The 17,803-nt window shown below is 37.2% G+C and overlaps 2 protein-coding genes across 3 annotated transcripts in view; one reads left to right on the top strand and one right to left on the bottom strand.

Annotated features, from left to right (window-relative positions):
- Positions 1–8,876, top strand: part of LIPC (lipase C, hepatic type) — a 67,001-nt gene extending 58,125 nt beyond the window's left edge. For both annotated transcript variants that reach the window (XM_058811310.1, XM_058811309.1), the window contains exons 8-10: positions 2,551–2,671; positions 3,344–3,562; positions 5,709–8,876. In XM_058811310.1, the coding sequence (XP_058667293.1) occupies positions 2,551–2,671; positions 3,344–3,562; positions 5,709–5,814 (446 nt within the window). In that variant the 3' untranslated portion in view covers positions 5,815–8,876. The remainder of the gene's footprint in view (positions 1–2,550; positions 2,672–3,343; positions 3,563–5,708) is intronic.
- Positions 8,877–10,778: 1,902 nt separating this feature from the next.
- ADAM10 (ADAM metallopeptidase domain 10) overlaps positions 10,779–17,803 on the bottom strand; it is a 41,516-nt gene continuing 34,491 nt past the window's right edge. The window contains exons 10-16 of the mRNA XM_058811367.1: positions 16,857–17,040; positions 15,847–15,997; positions 15,372–15,555; positions 14,110–14,218; positions 13,611–13,831; positions 12,791–12,917; positions 10,779–12,315 (exon numbers count right to left, since the gene is read on the bottom strand). Coding sequence (XP_058667350.1) covers positions 12,221–12,315; positions 12,791–12,917; positions 13,611–13,831; positions 14,110–14,218; positions 15,372–15,555; positions 15,847–15,997; positions 16,857–17,040 — 1,071 coding nt within the window. The 3' untranslated portion in view covers positions 10,779–12,220. The remainder of the gene's footprint in view (positions 12,316–12,790; positions 12,918–13,610; positions 13,832–14,109; positions 14,219–15,371; positions 15,556–15,846; positions 15,998–16,856; positions 17,041–17,803) is intronic.

The following is a 17,803-nucleotide window of genomic DNA, read 5'->3' as shown; positions in this document are numbered from 1 at the left end:
GCCGAGGCACGGGGCACACACACGGAGGAGGCTCCGCTTCGGCTGAGGCGCTGCCTGTCCCCGGCACAGCCCCACCACAACCTCGACACAGCCCACCACACTCTCGCCTCGACAGCCCCGCCACACTCTCGCCACAGCCCCGGCACAGCCCCGGCCACGGGAGTCCCGCACCCCCGCAGCGGCTGCCGGGCTGTGCTGGGCCGGAGCCTCCCTCCTGCCGGAGGGCTCTGCCTCCGCCTGCCCCTCGCCCTGGGCCCTGGGCTTGGGGAGCGCTTCCCATGTTCGTGCGCCCAGGCAGGAACACTGAAGGGATGAGGTGAGGCTTTAAAAGGCTGCTTGCATTATGTAGCTGGTCTCCCCACAGCGTCCGGTTACTCGGATGCATTATCATAGATTCAAAACAAAAAAAAAAAAAAAAAAACCACCAAAACAAAACAAAACAAAACAAAACAAAGCCCCCCCCCCCCCCCCCCCAAAAAAAAAAAAAAAAAAAAAAAAACACAAACCAAAAACAACCACAAAACCAAACCAAAAATTCAGGTACTTTTAAAATAATTTTGGAAGTCTTCCACTAGCACAGCTGTGAAATATTCAGTGATGACTCCAGAGGGATCTACAGAGCCCTGAATGATACTCAGAGCAGCTGAACCTGCTGAATTTCTTCTAATACTGTTTAAAATGGCTCAGGAAGATACTTGGAGTGGATTTTAAAACTCCAGAGGCTGTGTCTAGTTCCTGAAGTTATCTTGCTCCAGCACAGTCAGAGCCAGGTCCTCACCAGAACCAGAGAATGACAGGGACAGGTTCTGGGGATGCATTGCCTGCTGCTCCCACACCTGGGCATGGAGATCACTGTGTTGTGTTCCTCTCTGGATATGGAGCTGGTTTCAGTTTGGGGTAAAATATCTCTGTCCTATTGGCTTAGATTGCAATTAAACATGTTGCATTTTTATGCTTGGAACTGGTTTTGCATAAAAACCCATCCTTGGCACATATGTGGATAAAGTACCCCAGACAATGATCTCCTTTCACAAAAGTTCCCCAACAAAACAGCAACTGTGGGAAGATGCTTACAAAGTCATCTTTGTAATGCTTTAAAAAAAAAAAATTTTTGAAGATCATGTGAGAAGCACAAATAGAAGAAATTTGGGAAACTCAACATTACACATCACAAATCCTCTGTGTCTTAAGAAAATCTAACATTTAATTTTCAAGCTAATGACATTATATTCTGGAGCATACATCAGTCCAGCTCAAAGAAAACCCCCAGTCTGTTTCATGGAAATTAACATTTATAATAAAGCTGTGATGGGACTCTGAGTTTTTATATGATTTTTCCTTAAAGTAAGCACCATAATCACAGCAAAACCTTAGGTTGTGTCTGATCATATACTGAAAAATCAGTTTTTACAGAGAGAAAACCCAGAGAAAGACAGATTAGTTATAAAAGTGATCTGTAAACAACCCTCTCTGCCTTGATCCTCATCAGGTTTGTGGCACAGAATCCGCCATTTTGTTTTCTACTGAGGGATACATTTTCAAAAGAAAATACATTGTTCACTAACACAACAACTATAAAATAATGAAAGGATATAGCTGTTCCAGCAAATGCTTTCCATCATGAGCACTCTTAGCTGCACAAAAAACCCCTATCTGTGCATGTGCATGAAAATATGATTCCATTAGTGGTGTGGGGAGCCATTCTCAGATGTAGTGAAGACTGAAGTGAGTAGAGAGTCTCCACTCAAAAACTAGCATGCAATAATGTTCCTTCATATCAAAATCTATCAGTTTTGTCTAGAAAGTTGCTGGAAGAATGACCAGATAGAAGAGTTGTGGACATTCAAATGTAGCTGACAGTATCTGTATGCACATACTTGAAATCTATGTTGTTGGGGTTTTCTTTTTCATAATTTTCAAAATATCAAACTGATGACTTAGGCATTTTTTATGCTAACAATACTCAGTTCGGACTTTCCTAAACAGTGTTCTAGAAACTCCCCAGACCTTGAAGCATTAATGACATTGTTAACAGATGTGTGTAAAGCACAACATATCATTAGGCAGTCAAGGAAAGTTTGTGAGTCATCTGTTTTGCAGGGCAATTTTCCAGTTGATCAGAGTAACAGCCTGACCACATTCATAAGGTCTTTGATCTGTATCATACATCTCTAGTCATGCCCAGTCACAAGGATTTGCCTGGTCACTAGATAGAGGACTTCCCAGAAATTCTGACAACTAAACTCCAGAAAAGCTGAAATATTTCCCATGGAGGAATATTTTATCCCAAAAAGAAACTCAACACTGATTACCTTTTTCTCCATCCTTTAAATAAAGCAACAGGACCACAAATGCTAACAGATTACATAGCACAGCACAGCAACAACTAGGAAAAATGACAATGTTTTAATTTCAACAAATTAGGTTGAAAAATAATATTAAATAACCATCAACTTTCTGTTCTGAAAGGCAAAATTCTTTTGCCTAAGAAAACTATTGATTATTTGACCATTAATTTTTCCACTTTTTGCCAATTCTTCCTTCCTACAGTGTATCATTATCAGTTCAAGATCCACATCATCAATGAAATCCAAGGCAAGCCCATAGACCCAGCTTTCACCATGTCTCTGACAGGGACTAAGGCAGATGCTAAAAACCTGCACATCCCACTGTGAGTATTGTACCACATGTAATTGTGCATGTGACAATTTGTAATATACCACATTGATAATCATGCTATGAGGGAAATGGTTTAGTGCAGCTAAGTGAACATGAACTGGAAATTGTACTCACTTCACTCATTCTCCCTGAAAGTCACAAGTTCTTACAATGATGATGCAGTTTGTGCAGAAAAAAAATTGTTGGAATACAAACAGTAAATTTGGAATTTTTTCTGTCCACTTACTTTGGTCCATCCCATGGCTAAGACAGGGAGGTATAATCAATTGAAACACAAATGAAAAAATCAGCTGTAATTAAGATAAAGAATTTTGGATATTTATCATGATGAACACTATTTGTATTAATGAAAGCAAAGGCAAGAGTGTGTGTAAGTGCATTTGCTCTAGCAGGCAGAAGTTGTAACGTAGATGCTATTATGGGACACCTTTTGCTGTCAGAAACCACTACTGCTTTGTCAGCTGTTCAAGCTTCTGCCACTTCTGCTTCTTTCCTAGCATGTTGTCATATTTCATCACTTTTTTGCACCTGGAGGAAGAACATCCTTGAGACATTAAGAAGCAAACATAGTTCTTTCTCTGGTTTTCACAGGAAAAAAATGCTGTTTTGTTCACTTTAATTCATAATAATTAAGACAACATTATTCTCATCTTGTTTTCCGTAGAGTTGAAAGTATTACTGGGAATAAAACCTACTCCTTTCTCATCACCCTGGACAATGATATTGGTGACATCATAATGATCAAGTTCAAATGGGAATTACCTCCACTTTGGGGAAATATCTGGGACACATTTCAAACCATAATACCATGGACAAAGGGCACTCGTCGACCAGGACTTATAGTGAAGGAAATAAGAGTAAAAGCAGGGGAAACACAGCAAAAGTAAGTGCAATGAGAGTACTCAGTAACTCCACAGGTGTTTGGCACCCAGGTTATCCCAGTTCAAACACAAGCAGCCAAGCCCCAGCAGTCACACCAATGAATGTAATTACCTCCCTCCATAAGGACCATATGAAATTTCAATGAAACAAGATACTGTGCAAGATAAACAATGATTTCAACATTAACATCGTGAAATATTCAGATTCCTACTTACAAAAAAATATGCAAAATCTTAATTATTTGACTTTCAATACTTACTTCCAAGAGAAACTCAGCTTCACCATTCTTGAAAATATTCATTAGAAGGATCATGTGCTGTACAACACAGTCCTCTGATTATTTTTAGTGTTCTTCTTTCCCCTGTTTATTGCTTTGAAACTGGATCACCACATCTGAGCAGCCTTGTTCTCTACATACAGAAATGCTAACACATTTGAAACTGCCTACTCATGCAGAGAAATTTCAGCCAGAAGACAGAATAAAATAATTATAATAATTCTCACTGCTTTAATCCTTGTAGAAATTCTAATTGTGCAGTTTAATTAAGGTTAATGAGAAAAGCACTTTACCTTTAACTGAGGCTCAGTCCTAGAAGGCAGTTTTTCCTTGGTACATTCCCTTTCTTACCACCACAACTGGTGCAGACTTCCTGCAGAACAGCTCTTACTGGCAGAGCTGCATCTCCTTAATATTGACACAAAAAACAAATTAGACAATTGAAAGAGGCATTTCATAAGACAATCTGTGTGTGCTGGGGGGCAGAGGAAGGATCACATTCTCCTAGGTTATATCCTCCTAAAAATGTATTTTTGAGGTGTTTTCCTAACCTGGCACTTGGCATGTGCTCCTGCCATAAAAATTAAAGGAGTTTTTCAACATTTCCTGCTATTTTAAAAGCCACGACCCAAAATCAGTATTGAAAGCAAATTAAAGCAAAGTACAAATTGCAAACTAGGGAGCTCTGTTTAGGTGCAGGTTCCTGTACCTTGAGATACAAGGTATGAAGGTGAGAAGTCATTTTCCTATTCAGGAAGGTCTTATCCGATGCAGCTGTGCCAGTAACCTGGCACAAGCTAACTACTGCTGATGTTCTACTTTCCTTATCTAGGAAATTATTAAGTGAGGGGGGCTCTTATACTGACAAAAATAATGCTGGTAGCTTCAGGTACCTAATGCTCCTTAGAAGCTTTTTTTGCTGCAAGTGGAAGCAGTTTGTGCCAAGCTTTTAGTGAACACTGATTAGTGCTGGGTTTTGTTCTCTGCAATCTGGGCAGTGACATTTAGTTATCACTGAAATACTGCATTAATGTTTAGGGAGGGAATGAAAGATTATTAGGTGGTTCTAAAAGGAGAAACAAAGAACACTCAAGGAAAAGTATTTTCTTCAAAGAAAAAGGGGTGAGTTCTGCCTTCCTCAGAATACCAAACATTGTGTATTGCAGAATTAGCAATTTTGGAAATCCAATAATTAAAAAAGGTAGTAAACATTTTGTGTTTTCTCAAGCATTTGAAGAACTGACAATATTTTATTGTTATACACATATCCGTATCCCTATGTTAGAGATACTAACATGTAGTATCTCTACCTCTAGATGTTTGTGATCTTTGTACATGATGAAAGTTCCTTTGTGGCAGTTAATGGCAAAGACTTGTAGAGATGTAACACCATAAACTTAAAAAGCAGTTAACAAACAGACCATTATGAGCAATAAAATACCCCCTTCCAACATTTGCTTTCAAATAGTTCTGTAGCATATGCAGCTGCTGATGTTAGCATCCTACAGAGCTGGTTTTTAGCAACCTCCCAGCTAAATACCAGTATTCCAGTAGCCCAGATAGGGCAAGCATGCTGGGAACAGTGATTGGAGCAATGCCCCCCTGAGAGGAAAGCCCAGGTGCCTGTGAGAACACCCACAGTGACACCAGGGAGACACAGCACAATGCCCTCAGTACCCAGGGGCTGCCTGCTGCTCTTCTCTCTGTCCCTGTGCTCTGGCAGGCAGATACAACTTTTTCCTCACAAGTCTATAAAACAGAAAGCTGCCTTCCTGTAAAAGACAGGCTAAAGAACTGCCTAAAGAATGGGAAACTCTAATGTTAAACTTTCTAACCAACATTGTACTCACATGCTGTCTTTTCTTTCCAGAAACACATTTTGCCCCCAAAGTACTGACAATATTCACCTTCATCCATCCCAAGAGAAGATATTTGTGAGCTGTGAAGATCTCTTCCAGACCCAAAACAGAAAATGAGCAAGAACACAAAAAGGCAACTTCTCACCAAAATATTCAAAATATGATACATCTAGTAAAATGTTCTAAAAATTAACAGTCAAATATCCTAGCAGTTTCAGAGATGGTAAAAAAATACATTAAGATATTTAGTTTTTGTCATCTGAGTAAACTGAAATATGCTCTTTGTTCATCTAGAAGCATACTCTGAAAATCATCAGTGAGCAGCTTCATCAAGGCAACTGTCAATTTTCAACTGTTTAAAATCTGAAAAAACCATCTGCTCACCAGAAATAAAAATATTATTTGACAAAATCATCATCATAAGCCTTTGAAAAACTTAATTTTGTTGGATATAAGGGGAAAAAAGGAATTCATTTCATGGTAAATACATTGAAGAATTAATAGCTATGACTATCAGTTAAAACATTGCTAAATGATTTCCTAATGAAGAGAGAATTAAATAGTTCATAAAAGAAAACACTACCACATAGATATAAAAATAGAAAATGTTTAAGCTGTAATAACCATACGAAACCCCCAATAATAGTATAATCTAAAAATTCTATAATAAACCTTGTTCTCTGAAAATGCTTTGCTATTTAACTAATTTAATTAAATAACTGATTTAAATTACTAGCAATTTAATTATTTGAATGATGCTTAGTGTTCTACACAAAATTCTAGCACAACTAAGTTCAGTTAATTTTTTGCATTTAAATCATATTTAGCCATTCAGGTAAAGTCTGAGATTTTTAGATTCTAAATCTCTGTATACCAGATTTTGGCATGACTTGAAACTGCCAGAATAAATTAAAATGGCTAAACCTTCAAACAACTTCAGAGCATAAAAACAAACTTTGTAAGGTCACACATATACAATTCCCTTGTTTCCTCTGTCAGAATATAAACAACAGAAAGGAACACTATTGTCTCAGATTGCTTTTATTCTATGGTTTGTGCATACTGAAACAGAAATTAATGTATATGTATTCATTTGTCACTTTAATGCTGAGCAGAAGATTAATTAAAAATTAAGGTTTCTTGAACTCTGAATTTTGAATGTAATTTGTGTTAAATGTTCTCTAAGTGGTAAAAAAATGTGCAAGAAAGTGCTAAGACTTGAAGCAAAGCATATTTTTTAATACCAAGATATTGCAGGGAATTTTTAATCAAAATATCCAGATGTTATCAGGAATGAAGTGGGATTTATTTAGATTGCCTGACAAATGAAGAAACTGAGCAGATCCTGCATGCAGTGAACAGTGATCAGATGTGGAATGCAGGTATCTCTGCCAACTCTTCAGAATATTAACTCCTTTTACAAGCTGTTTTCAATAACTACCATCCCTTTAAATAAACAGGAATACTCAATCAGAAAGGCTCACAAACTACAACAGGAACTGAAGCATACTTAGATCTCAAATGAGAATTGTTGTCCATCCTGAGGTGTACATGTCAGAAGCTGTTCCAATATTCAAAATGACTCCCAGGAGTAGCATCATTATTAGATAAATATTTATCTATTTAAATACAGATTCCATGCAAAAGGATCCTTGCTCCTCACTAAAAACAAAGGTTTGTGCTTTGAAAGATTCTGTTCAATGAAGCAAACTGGTTTTTTAAACACAAAACTATTTCCACCTTCTGTGTCAAAAATTACAATTTAAGTGATTCATTTCGTGCTTCAGGTTGCTACCTTGAATATTTAAATTTTGCAACATAATTACTTTATGAGAGCTCTGTAATACATTCTGTGTTTGTGTAAGAATCAATTGCTGAAGTACAATAGCTGAGTCAAATCAGGAACGCACACAGAAGGAAACTTCAGCCAAAAGTATGTGAGAGACTTTGGTAAGCACCAAGGCCTTTTGTTTGGATACATTTTTACATTTGCAGTAGCTATAATCCAGTGGAGGGACTCAATTGCTGGAGACCCAGTGAGAGCATTTTTAGGGGCATGAAGTTACAATGAACCACGTCCTGCAGAATGACAGGCAAGGAACAAATGACAATGTGGCCATTTCAGTGTTCCAAAGCACAATGGAAAATGAGAGTAAACAGAGACAGAAGTATGTGTGGCTAACTCAAATTAGGCATCTCTCTAGACTGTTTCTAGAATTGAATTGTTGCTTCTGCAAAAGCTACTAAAGACCTGCCACTTACTTTTGTTTTAGGGTTTTCTTTTTTCATAAAATTCTTGTCTATTTAGAGAATTTAGTACTGTCACTGAAATTGCATTTCCATCAATTATCACCAACTTTCTAAGCTATGAATTCTGTAAGCTTTCTGAACCAAATCCTACCTCTACTCCTCAAAAAAAGCTTTTTTCAGAAGTTGAAGGATGACAAAGCAAGAGACAAAGGCTAAAAAGAATTGGGCTGTACTCCAACAGTACAGAAACTACACTCTTAGAAACATTTCAGAAATCAAAATTGGCATTCTTGCAAATGACTGTTGCTTTCTTGGTAAGGAGGCTGATAAAGGGATCTAAACTTCAGGAGAAGCAGGTGGAAGGATGTTCAGAGGTGTCTACATTGTGCTGGAATTCAAGAAGTGGGAGTTGGATGACTTCTAGAGTTTGTGAAAAAACATTCTCCAGTTCTCAACTAAGTGAAGATGGTGTATCTTCAGATAAGACAATTTGAAAGGTTTTAAAAAGCTAAGTAGGAAAATTAAAGGAACAGTCAGTATGTGAACTCTTGCAGATATGAAGATACTTCTGATGCCATGTTTCACAAATCATACCAAACATATTCTGTCCCTGTTTTGGCAGCCATTACACTAATTTCTGATATAAACATGGAATAAAGCCCAAGCTGTAATACATTCAGTCTCACCATGCCTGAACATAAAACTGAAGTCATACCAACAATCTCAAGTGCCTAAGGTGGTGCCTTACTCTGTGCTCACTGGAATTACTCCTGTCTCTCTCCATACAGCTGACTTGAGACCTTGGAAGCCACCAGGTGCTCACTCCTGTCAGAGCACACCCAGCTCAGTAACAGAATGGCTGCTGTCCTTTTCATCACTGTCTGTAATAATGAACTTCCAATGTTCAGAAATAAAAGCCTCTTCCTTCCTTTTTGTGTTTTTCCTGAAAGAAATATTGGAACACTAATTAAAAACCAAATTACATCAATGGTATGGTATAAAGTGTTTTCATTGCTTAAGAGGACTTTGATGCCTTTGTCATGCTCACACCATTCTGGCTACTCTATATATGCTTCTACAAGAGGTGAATGTATACATTTAATAGCTGAACATGAAAAATGCAAGATGAATAAATTAGTAGGTACAAATAAGATTGTCAAATATTAGCTAGAAAAAATTATGTACTGATTTGTTTCACTTATACTTTAAAATATACATGAAACTTGCATTTGAGCTGCTTAGGCATTATTCCACCCCTCTGGGCTGTGTTCTTACAGAGATTTAAACACAGCCACCACCACCTCTGTGAGGATTTACAGAAGGGCTCTGCTCCAAGGGATTTTCTTTTAATGCCCTTTGCACAGACAGTGCTATTTAGCTGCAGGGAGAAGCACTTCTATAAAAAGTCCTGGGGGTGGTGGGGGGAGCTTTGTGAGGAAGGAACTCTGAGTGTGCTTTGATAACATCAAAGTGCACCCTGCTCCCTTCGGGAAACAGATGTCCAGGCAGGCACTTCAACAAACAGCCTGAAGAATGGAAGACTCAGGCAGGACCTGGCTTTGAAAAGCAGTCTTATCACTTAAATCAGCTATGCAACACACACAAAAACCCAGAGACCTGGCTTAGCCTTGCAAAAAGCACATTTGCTCCTTCTGTCTCATCCACCAATTGTGTATTATTGTGTATTATTATTGTGTATTAAGCATTGCATATTAATTCCAGTATTCCTCTCCAAATATATTTCTAAAGGTATCCATCAGTAACGATGATGCCAGGCTTGAACATCTCACCAGCAACTAGTTTTTCATTTTGGAGGTAAGAAAATTTTATTCCTGTGATCATGTAAGTAATTTAAAATTAATTTCATGGCTTTCCCTAAACAGGTTACACAAACACATTTATTCGTATATATAACTGCAGGATGTTAAAATTGAGAGGGACACTGACAGAGATAGTACAACTACAGTTTGGCATGACAGTAAAAGCCAAAAATCAAGCAAAGTGGAATGTGTGTGTTCCTCTTTGCTTTCAGGGCTCAACAAGTAAATGGATCTTCAGAAGATGATTTCATCAAGTCTATTTATTAATGCATTTCAAGTTTCAAAAAACCTTACATATCTTTGCACAATACTTTATTTTTTGCATTTTTTAGTAAAAATTTCCAAAGTGAACAAAAAAGAGACTGTATAAAACACAGTGGACATGAAATCGACAGTAGTATTTCTGTTTCATTGTCTTGAACTTCCTTTCGGCTTTACCACATCTTGACTTGCAGTGGAGAGTTCAGTGCACATTTCTGTTTTCAAAAAACATTTAACTTAGACTCAAAATAAAATAGGGCAGCATTTGTCTGCCAAAATCCTACCACAGGATAACATTACAGGCAAAAAATTTACATGTTCCAAAGTCTACCACACTCAAGAAGTTACTAAGAACTCTTGCTGAATAAAAGTCACCATTTTAGAAATGCAAACCCACTTCCAATCTTTGCACAGTCTTAAAACAAATGTATTTAAAATGACTTAAAAGCAACTACATACACTTCTAACTAGTTAAGATCATTTAGAATTATTTATATAGTCTATTGGACTTGGGGTTTCATGTACAAAATTTGTCTCTAAACCATGTACAAAAAGCTGTATTTTGAAAAAGTTACCACATACTGTACAAGTTTACAAGGAAGAGATCCCATTATATTCTGTAACATTTTTGGCCTTGCTGGCTTGCGTCACATTATGAGAATGATTGTGTAAACCTTATACTCTTAAAAAAGAAAACAAAAAAAAAAAAAAAAAAAACCAAAAAAAAAAAAAAAAAAAAAAACCCAAAAAACAAAGGAAGCCTGTCCAACCCTTAGTAAATTTTCTCCTAAGCAAAGCCAGGAAAATTATAGCCATTTGCATCTCTAATTAGCTTGGTGCTTTTGGAAAACAAGCAATAAATACATCACAAGCTTAAACATTTTGTAATGCCCCCTTTCATCTCCTGCATAGCAGTAAGCACCTTAAGACATCTTTTATTCATCTTCAAAAATGCCAATTATTTACATTCGTAATAAAAACTCTGGAATGGGACATTGTGCTGTTGAACTTCACTACTGGTATAAATGTGGGAAAATTGGTAGTCCTAACTACAGTTTTAACTCTGCCACAGTAGCCAGGCAAATCACTCTACTTTAGTGGTTATCAATCAACAGTATCATGCTGAAAAGTTACCCAAACACCTGATAAATTAAGAAAGAAAATAAAAAACTACAGCTTTTTTTCTTTCCACATCCCTTAGAACATGAACTTGATTACCAAACTGTAAGAATATCTGAACAGCCCAAATAAAGTGGTTGTAATTTTTAAAACAAGTTGAATAACAGGCAAAATTTTCTAATAAAGCATGAAAATATTGGATCTAACTATTCATTATTTCACTGAATAATCAGACAAATTAAAAATATTTACGCTGAGCTACAAGGAAGACACTTACATAAAACATTTTTGAAACATTCTGACATTTGCAAAGTTTGCAGAACACCTGTTAAATCTGTCTAAGACCATCCAGGCTTGTATGCTGTATCTTAACAGCTGTTGGATAAAGATGAAATGAGTGCTTGAAACAACTTTGATAATGATAAAAAAAGTGTGATTGGATTCAAAATTGCTGTGTAAAGCATCACAGGACCCTTGACCACTACACACCATCATCCTCTGTTATCCTGAGTATGTCAATTAAACAGTAATTTCTTCATTAATAGCGGAAAAGTTTTATAATACAAAGAAACATCCATATTGCAATTCTCTTGTTTACAATTGCACACAAGTACGGGTGTACGTTAGAAATACATGTCTGCATATAACAATGTATATACATTGACAAGTAATGTCTCCAATGCTGAGGTGGTCTAGCTTCCTAGCCTTGTCTGGCAGTTGAAAAATAGATCTTTTTCTCAATTCTTGAGTAAAAGTTTTACTACAGCCATATTTGCCTGCAAGTGAAGAAAATGCAGCAATGAAGAGCACAGAAGGGGGAAAGAATCATGATATGCTAGGACTTTGTGCTACTAAATTAAAAATATTCAAGAAAAACACTTTTCTTCTTTTTGAGCTGGAAGATTCTCTCATTAAAAATTAACCACTTCCACTTGTTTTGAGGGCATATCATGCTTTTTTTTTTTCCTCTTCAATTTTTGAGAGTTAGACTGGGGACAATGACTTATTAGGTTTTCTTTGGAGTGAGTTTTCCCATTGTAGGCACTAGGAAGAACCAAGGCAAAAAGCTGGAGTCAGCGTCTCATATGTCCCATCTGATAACTCTCTCGGGGCCTTTGCCGCTGTGGGGGCTGAGTGGTTTGTGGTGGTCTCCTCCTTTTTAAAGTGCCTGTTTCAAAGAAAAGTAGCCATTATTAAAATTAATTTTTAAAAGCTCAAGTTATTTCCAAAAGAGTTGTCCTGGCCATGCAAGTTGAATACAGCTATTTTTCTGGAAAGTTTTGGATTTAGACCTGCAAAGCTTTAACTAGATGAGTAACTGCATGGAGGAGACACAGAAGACATTTCAGTATCTCAACAGTACTTCCTTAAACAGGCCAATTCTTACAAAATGTAGCATGGAATAGGTAATAAAAGGAACTCTTATGCTGGAAAAAGTCTTTAAAGCTTTCTTTGGATTGCATATTATGTTATAGGAAAATAAGACAAGAACTAGATTTTCATTAATTGCTTCACTGGCATTAATTCCATTTGTAGTCTCACAGTGCCAGCCTAAGAACTGTAGGTTGAAACACCTGAAATTTCCCTTTAGAACTAAACAGCTGAGGAGAAAACATATCTCTATAATTAGCTGAATTACTCACCTGGAAGTGGTTTATGAGGAGGCAGCTTTGGATTACTGCTTGGAGTATGAACACTGCATATCTTAATGAAGCCAGCCATTAACATGATCAATGCAATTCCCATAAGCAACACTGCCCACCAATAAGCCTAAAAAACAAAACCACAACAACAAGATTGTGAGGGGGCTGGCACACATGCACAAGAGACAGAGGACATTGAATATGGCTTTTCACTGTGTTTTAGAAGTCATCCAAAAGCTCTCTGAAACATCACCTAGAATATCCAGCCTAACATTTGAAAGAAACGTCCCCAGAGTTCTTCCACAGAAAAGCTCCAAAACTTCCATTCTAGTATCAGAAAGGGTTCTTCATAGAAGATACACTCCAGCAAAGCTGTGTAAGCCTAAAACAATCAACAGCTTACACAAAATTGCCTATGCAGCTCTCCAAGGGTGTTTCACTCGAGCTCCTCTTCCAGTGCATTATTATTAAAGTGACATCTAGCACAATAAAAATGATGAATGCTAAAGATCAAAATATTTAGTTTCTTAAAAGAAGTCAGAGCATTCAAATATGAAGAGTCATAACATGAAAAAACAGTAAATTAAAAATGTGAATGGATAGAGGTATTAACAGAGCCTTTTTATTTGTTTGTTTCAATTTCCTTCAATCTAGCCAACTTATTTGTTGCACACAGGGTGCTTACAGAAAATCTAGTAAAACAAGGGCTAATTATACTTTGAAGAATGCTGAAGCAGTCTGCATATCAACACTTTTCAACTGTCAATCTTGATTACCAAGAACATTTCATATTAGACTTGTAATATAAAAATATACTTACCACAATCCATTCTGCAATATTTTCATATAGCTCTGGATTAAAGATTGCTTTCTTTAGTCTAGCTAGAGGGCCATCAGCATCCACCAGCCGACACCTCATAAACACATCACAGTAGCCTTTGAAATCATTGCAGGGAGAGCCAGGCTGCAAAGTGATGGTTTCAAGGTGAAAGTATTCCTGCCATCGGCTCGAGCCTGTGCTTGCACAAGTAGATGGGTCCACTGAAAAGTGAATACAAATTCAGCAAATCATTATTGTATTAAAACAACTGTGCATGAACACCCACCCTAGTGTTTAATGGCTTAAAATGCTTCTCTAATACTCTGTGAAAATGCAGAGTGTATTGTTTATTTCCTATACAATACAATGCAATGTCTGTCTGAAACTATGTTTGAACAAAATGCTCTCAAAGCTAACAAAAACTCAAGTGCAAACACCATGAGCAGGTTCCTCAAACCCCTCCTGCTCTATTTACACTTATGATTCAGGTAAATCTTACTTTTTCTCATGCAGCAGACATGGCACAGTTCTCTATCATCCTTGCCATCTGAACTAGCACATGTACACTCCTCCAAGCCATGCTTCTCACAGATAGAGCCAGCACATTGCTGTGGGAGACAAAAGCACAGCAACACAAAAAATCAATTCCACTTCCAAGTACACTGACATCAGGAAAGATATTAACAATTAATATCTGAAAGCATAATTATAGCTCTAAAGATGCTTATTAATAAATCAACTGCTTCAATTTTTTTTCCAAAGCTTATAAGCAAAAAATTATTAGCTATTCAACATCAATATTTTGGCATATTTTCTAGTTTTTTAAAAGATGATTTACTGATTTTATTTTTTAACACAGTATCTTCTTTTATAACCTTTTATAACCTGCAAAACACCCACAGCGCCACAATTCACACTGAAACATGACTACTCAAAATCATGGTTAGAAAAATAAATCTTACACACATATACACACTATCTCTCTTGGAAAATAATAAAAATTAATGTCAGAAAAAAATCTGTATTTAATTTCACTGTGTCAGGATCCTTTATACTCCAAGTTCAGTTTATTTACAATTTTGTTTCAAAATCAGTAACTATATGAAAACAATTCCTCTATCTTTAAGATGGCAATAAATTAGCTGAAAAATATTACAAGCAGTACTTCATTAAAATCCTGGACTGTGGAAAACAAACTTACAGCACAAAAAGTTACAGGTCTTAAAGAGGATGTTTTTTGCTTGTGTTTGCTTGCTTCTAAGCAAACAGAGATCAATTTATAAGAGGCTTCCCATCAATATTGCATGGCAACTGCCATGTTCTCTCTAATCCAGGAAACTAACTGCAGTTCAGAAACATTCTAATTCCTTATGTTTGCACATCAGTGCTGTATGTACATGTCTGGAGAAACTGCATTGCCAATAAACGAAATTCAACCTCATTTCACAGCATATCCAGTTTTCTAAGGCAACAGAATTATTGACCAAGACTGAAGAAAAGTGAAAAGATGGGACTAGAAAATAAAACACTTTCATAATCCTGACTTTTACAAAAAAGTGTAAGTTTCTCAGACAGTACTGTACCCTGGGATTTGTAATGTACTTCTTAATCCTTGATGTACCTTCACTGTTATTCTGACTGACACCAATAAATCAAACATCTATACAGAAAAAGAGACTGAGTTGCACTCCTGTGCAGTAAGTACAGAAACCGTATCAATTCACAATAATTAGCAGTTCCATAAGGCTGTAAAAACCATACCCCCTTTATGCAAACTTGTGTGTTCCTGTTGCACACAGTGAAGTTCTCTTTGGGTTCAGATATTGGGCAGAGAGCACTGACACCATTGCACATTCCTTCCTTGGCACAGTCAGAATCATTCCGACACTTATCTGTCCTGGATTTGAAATCACACTGGGCAGTGCAGCACGGGCCTTGGCTGGGGCTGCAAACAAACACAGATTGAGGATGCCAAGAAAAAACATGAACCATTCCAAACAGACTATTCACCCTGAAGCCTACTCAAGCACTCAACAAATCTGTGATTTGTCCTAATTAAATGTTACTTGAAAAGAATTTTTCCCATAGCATAATTATGCTTATGTACATCTCACTCATTGTATAAAGCATATTAAACAAAATCAGTACTTTATAAAGATGCAGGTAAGCAGATTCAGATTCTGAAATCCCCAGTAAATGCCCAAAATTAAAGTGTGGTGTAACACATGCACAATACCTGCACTTTTTGCCTGGTTTTAACTTGCATTTTTTATCTTCTGGTTGGTTTGCATCATAACAGCACTCATCTTTACACTGGTCACTGTATCCACAATCACACTGTTCTCCTTGTTCAACCAGTCCATTACCACAGATGGGCTGCCCAGACTCTGAAAAATGCCAGTATATTTATGTACAAAGCAGCACAAAGAATATGCAAATACTTATAAACCTTAACAAGCACCCAGCTAATCACGACTGAAAGAGCCTGGTAAAACTGGACTTTACACTAGGGCTCAAGTCACTTGCATTACTGCTTGACACCCAGCTTAGTCATTCCCACAGTTCATAGAATTTTAAGCCTCTGAGTAAAAGGTTTTGATGTATAAGAGTGGGAGTATAAGAACAAGCTTTCTGATCAGGCTTCCAGGGAGCTGCATCCTTTCCTTTAACAGTCACAGGACCCTGAGGCAAAGGCTGATGGTACTGGGGTCAACTACTCCAAAATCCAAACCTCTCTGAGCTCACAAAATTTGTGAGAGCTCATACATCAGATTCCAGAAAGAAAAATTCATGCAAAATCCTTTTTCATGTCTAAATAGGATTTCCCTGCAATTTAATATGTGCTCCTTACCTCTAGTCCTTTCACAATGAGCATGACTGAAACCAGTCTGACCCTGTTTGTTTACTCCCTCCCACCGGGCATTTACAAAGACAGAGAAGAGCCTCCCCAACCTTCTCTGCTCCACACTAAACAGGCTCTCTTGGACTCCCCTTCTATGTCAGATGCTCCAATCCCTTAATAATCCTTGTGGCCCTTAGCTGGACTGACTCCAGTGTGTCCTGCTGTTTCTGTGCTGGTCAGCCCAGAACTTGACACAGTACTGGAAATCTCAAATTCAATTCTTTACTTGCAGAATCTTTCAGCAAATTTTAAAAAAATAATATAAACAAAAATAAATATTTTTTAAAATTAAGCATTGTGGTAATATTTTAGCTATTTGGCTTTCAGGAGGATGAAATACATACCAACAAAACAATTATTTCTCTTCTTGTCAAGAACTTGGCTGATATTTCGAATGCTACAGATAGAGAACTTATTGTTGTTAAGTTTGTCCCCAGATGTAGCTCTTGCATACATGATATAATTGCCATTTTCCTTCTGCCCCAAGTTCTTGGACTCTCCAGGAGTGCACTCCATTCCAGAATCATGCTGCAAAACAAATATTTTACAACTATCTAAATGATGGCAGGTGCAAAACTAACCTGGATTTGGTAGCCTTAACATAGAATAAATAAAATAAACCATCATCTTACACTCTCAGGTTCTTTGCAATACAAAAACTGTACGTAAACCCAAGGTATAATTTTGGGTTCTCTTTGTTCTGTTGTTGTTTTTGTTTCCCTCAAGACAACAGTAGCAAGAATCTAATTCCTTAAGTTTCATCTTATTTGCATTCTTGGTAGTTTACCCCCAGGTGCATGTACTGGAATGAATACTGACTTGGACAAGCTGCCATCTCCTAAAAAGAGTGGCTTTATGATCACAAAAGGGTAATCAGCATTCTGTGGAATAAAAGCAGGAGGAGTTAACAGAAACCACAGTCCATTCTTCTTGTTTGCTTTGAGGGAGGTACAAAGAGAACTTCAAAACAGAGCAGGAATCAGCCAGTGACTGCATCTACAATGTCCAGCATGAGGAATGAAATGCATTGCACACTGGCAAAACAAAAAGCCTCATGTTTTCAAGCTTACCACAAACAAGCTGCATCCCTAAATGGTGACAGTCCTGCTCAAAAATATTCTTCTTGGCATCCTAATTCCCTCCACTATTTTCTTAGATCAACTGGTAAGTATAAATCATCTAACAAACGTGAGCCACTTGCTGAACAAAGTGTCATCTTAATCCATTTTGCAGTGCTTCCTCCTCCCCTCCAGGATAAAGTACATTTAACAAGGTGTGTGTGACCCTACTC

The sequence above is a fragment of the Ammospiza caudacuta genome, chromosome 10 (assembly GCF_027887145.1).
Source record: "Ammospiza caudacuta isolate bAmmCau1 chromosome 10, bAmmCau1.pri, whole genome shotgun sequence".
NCBI lineage: Eukaryota > Metazoa > Chordata > Aves > Passeriformes > Passerellidae > Ammospiza > Ammospiza caudacuta.
Note: the sequence above shows the minus strand (reverse complement) of the source record. Positions and strands in the feature narration are given on the sequence as shown.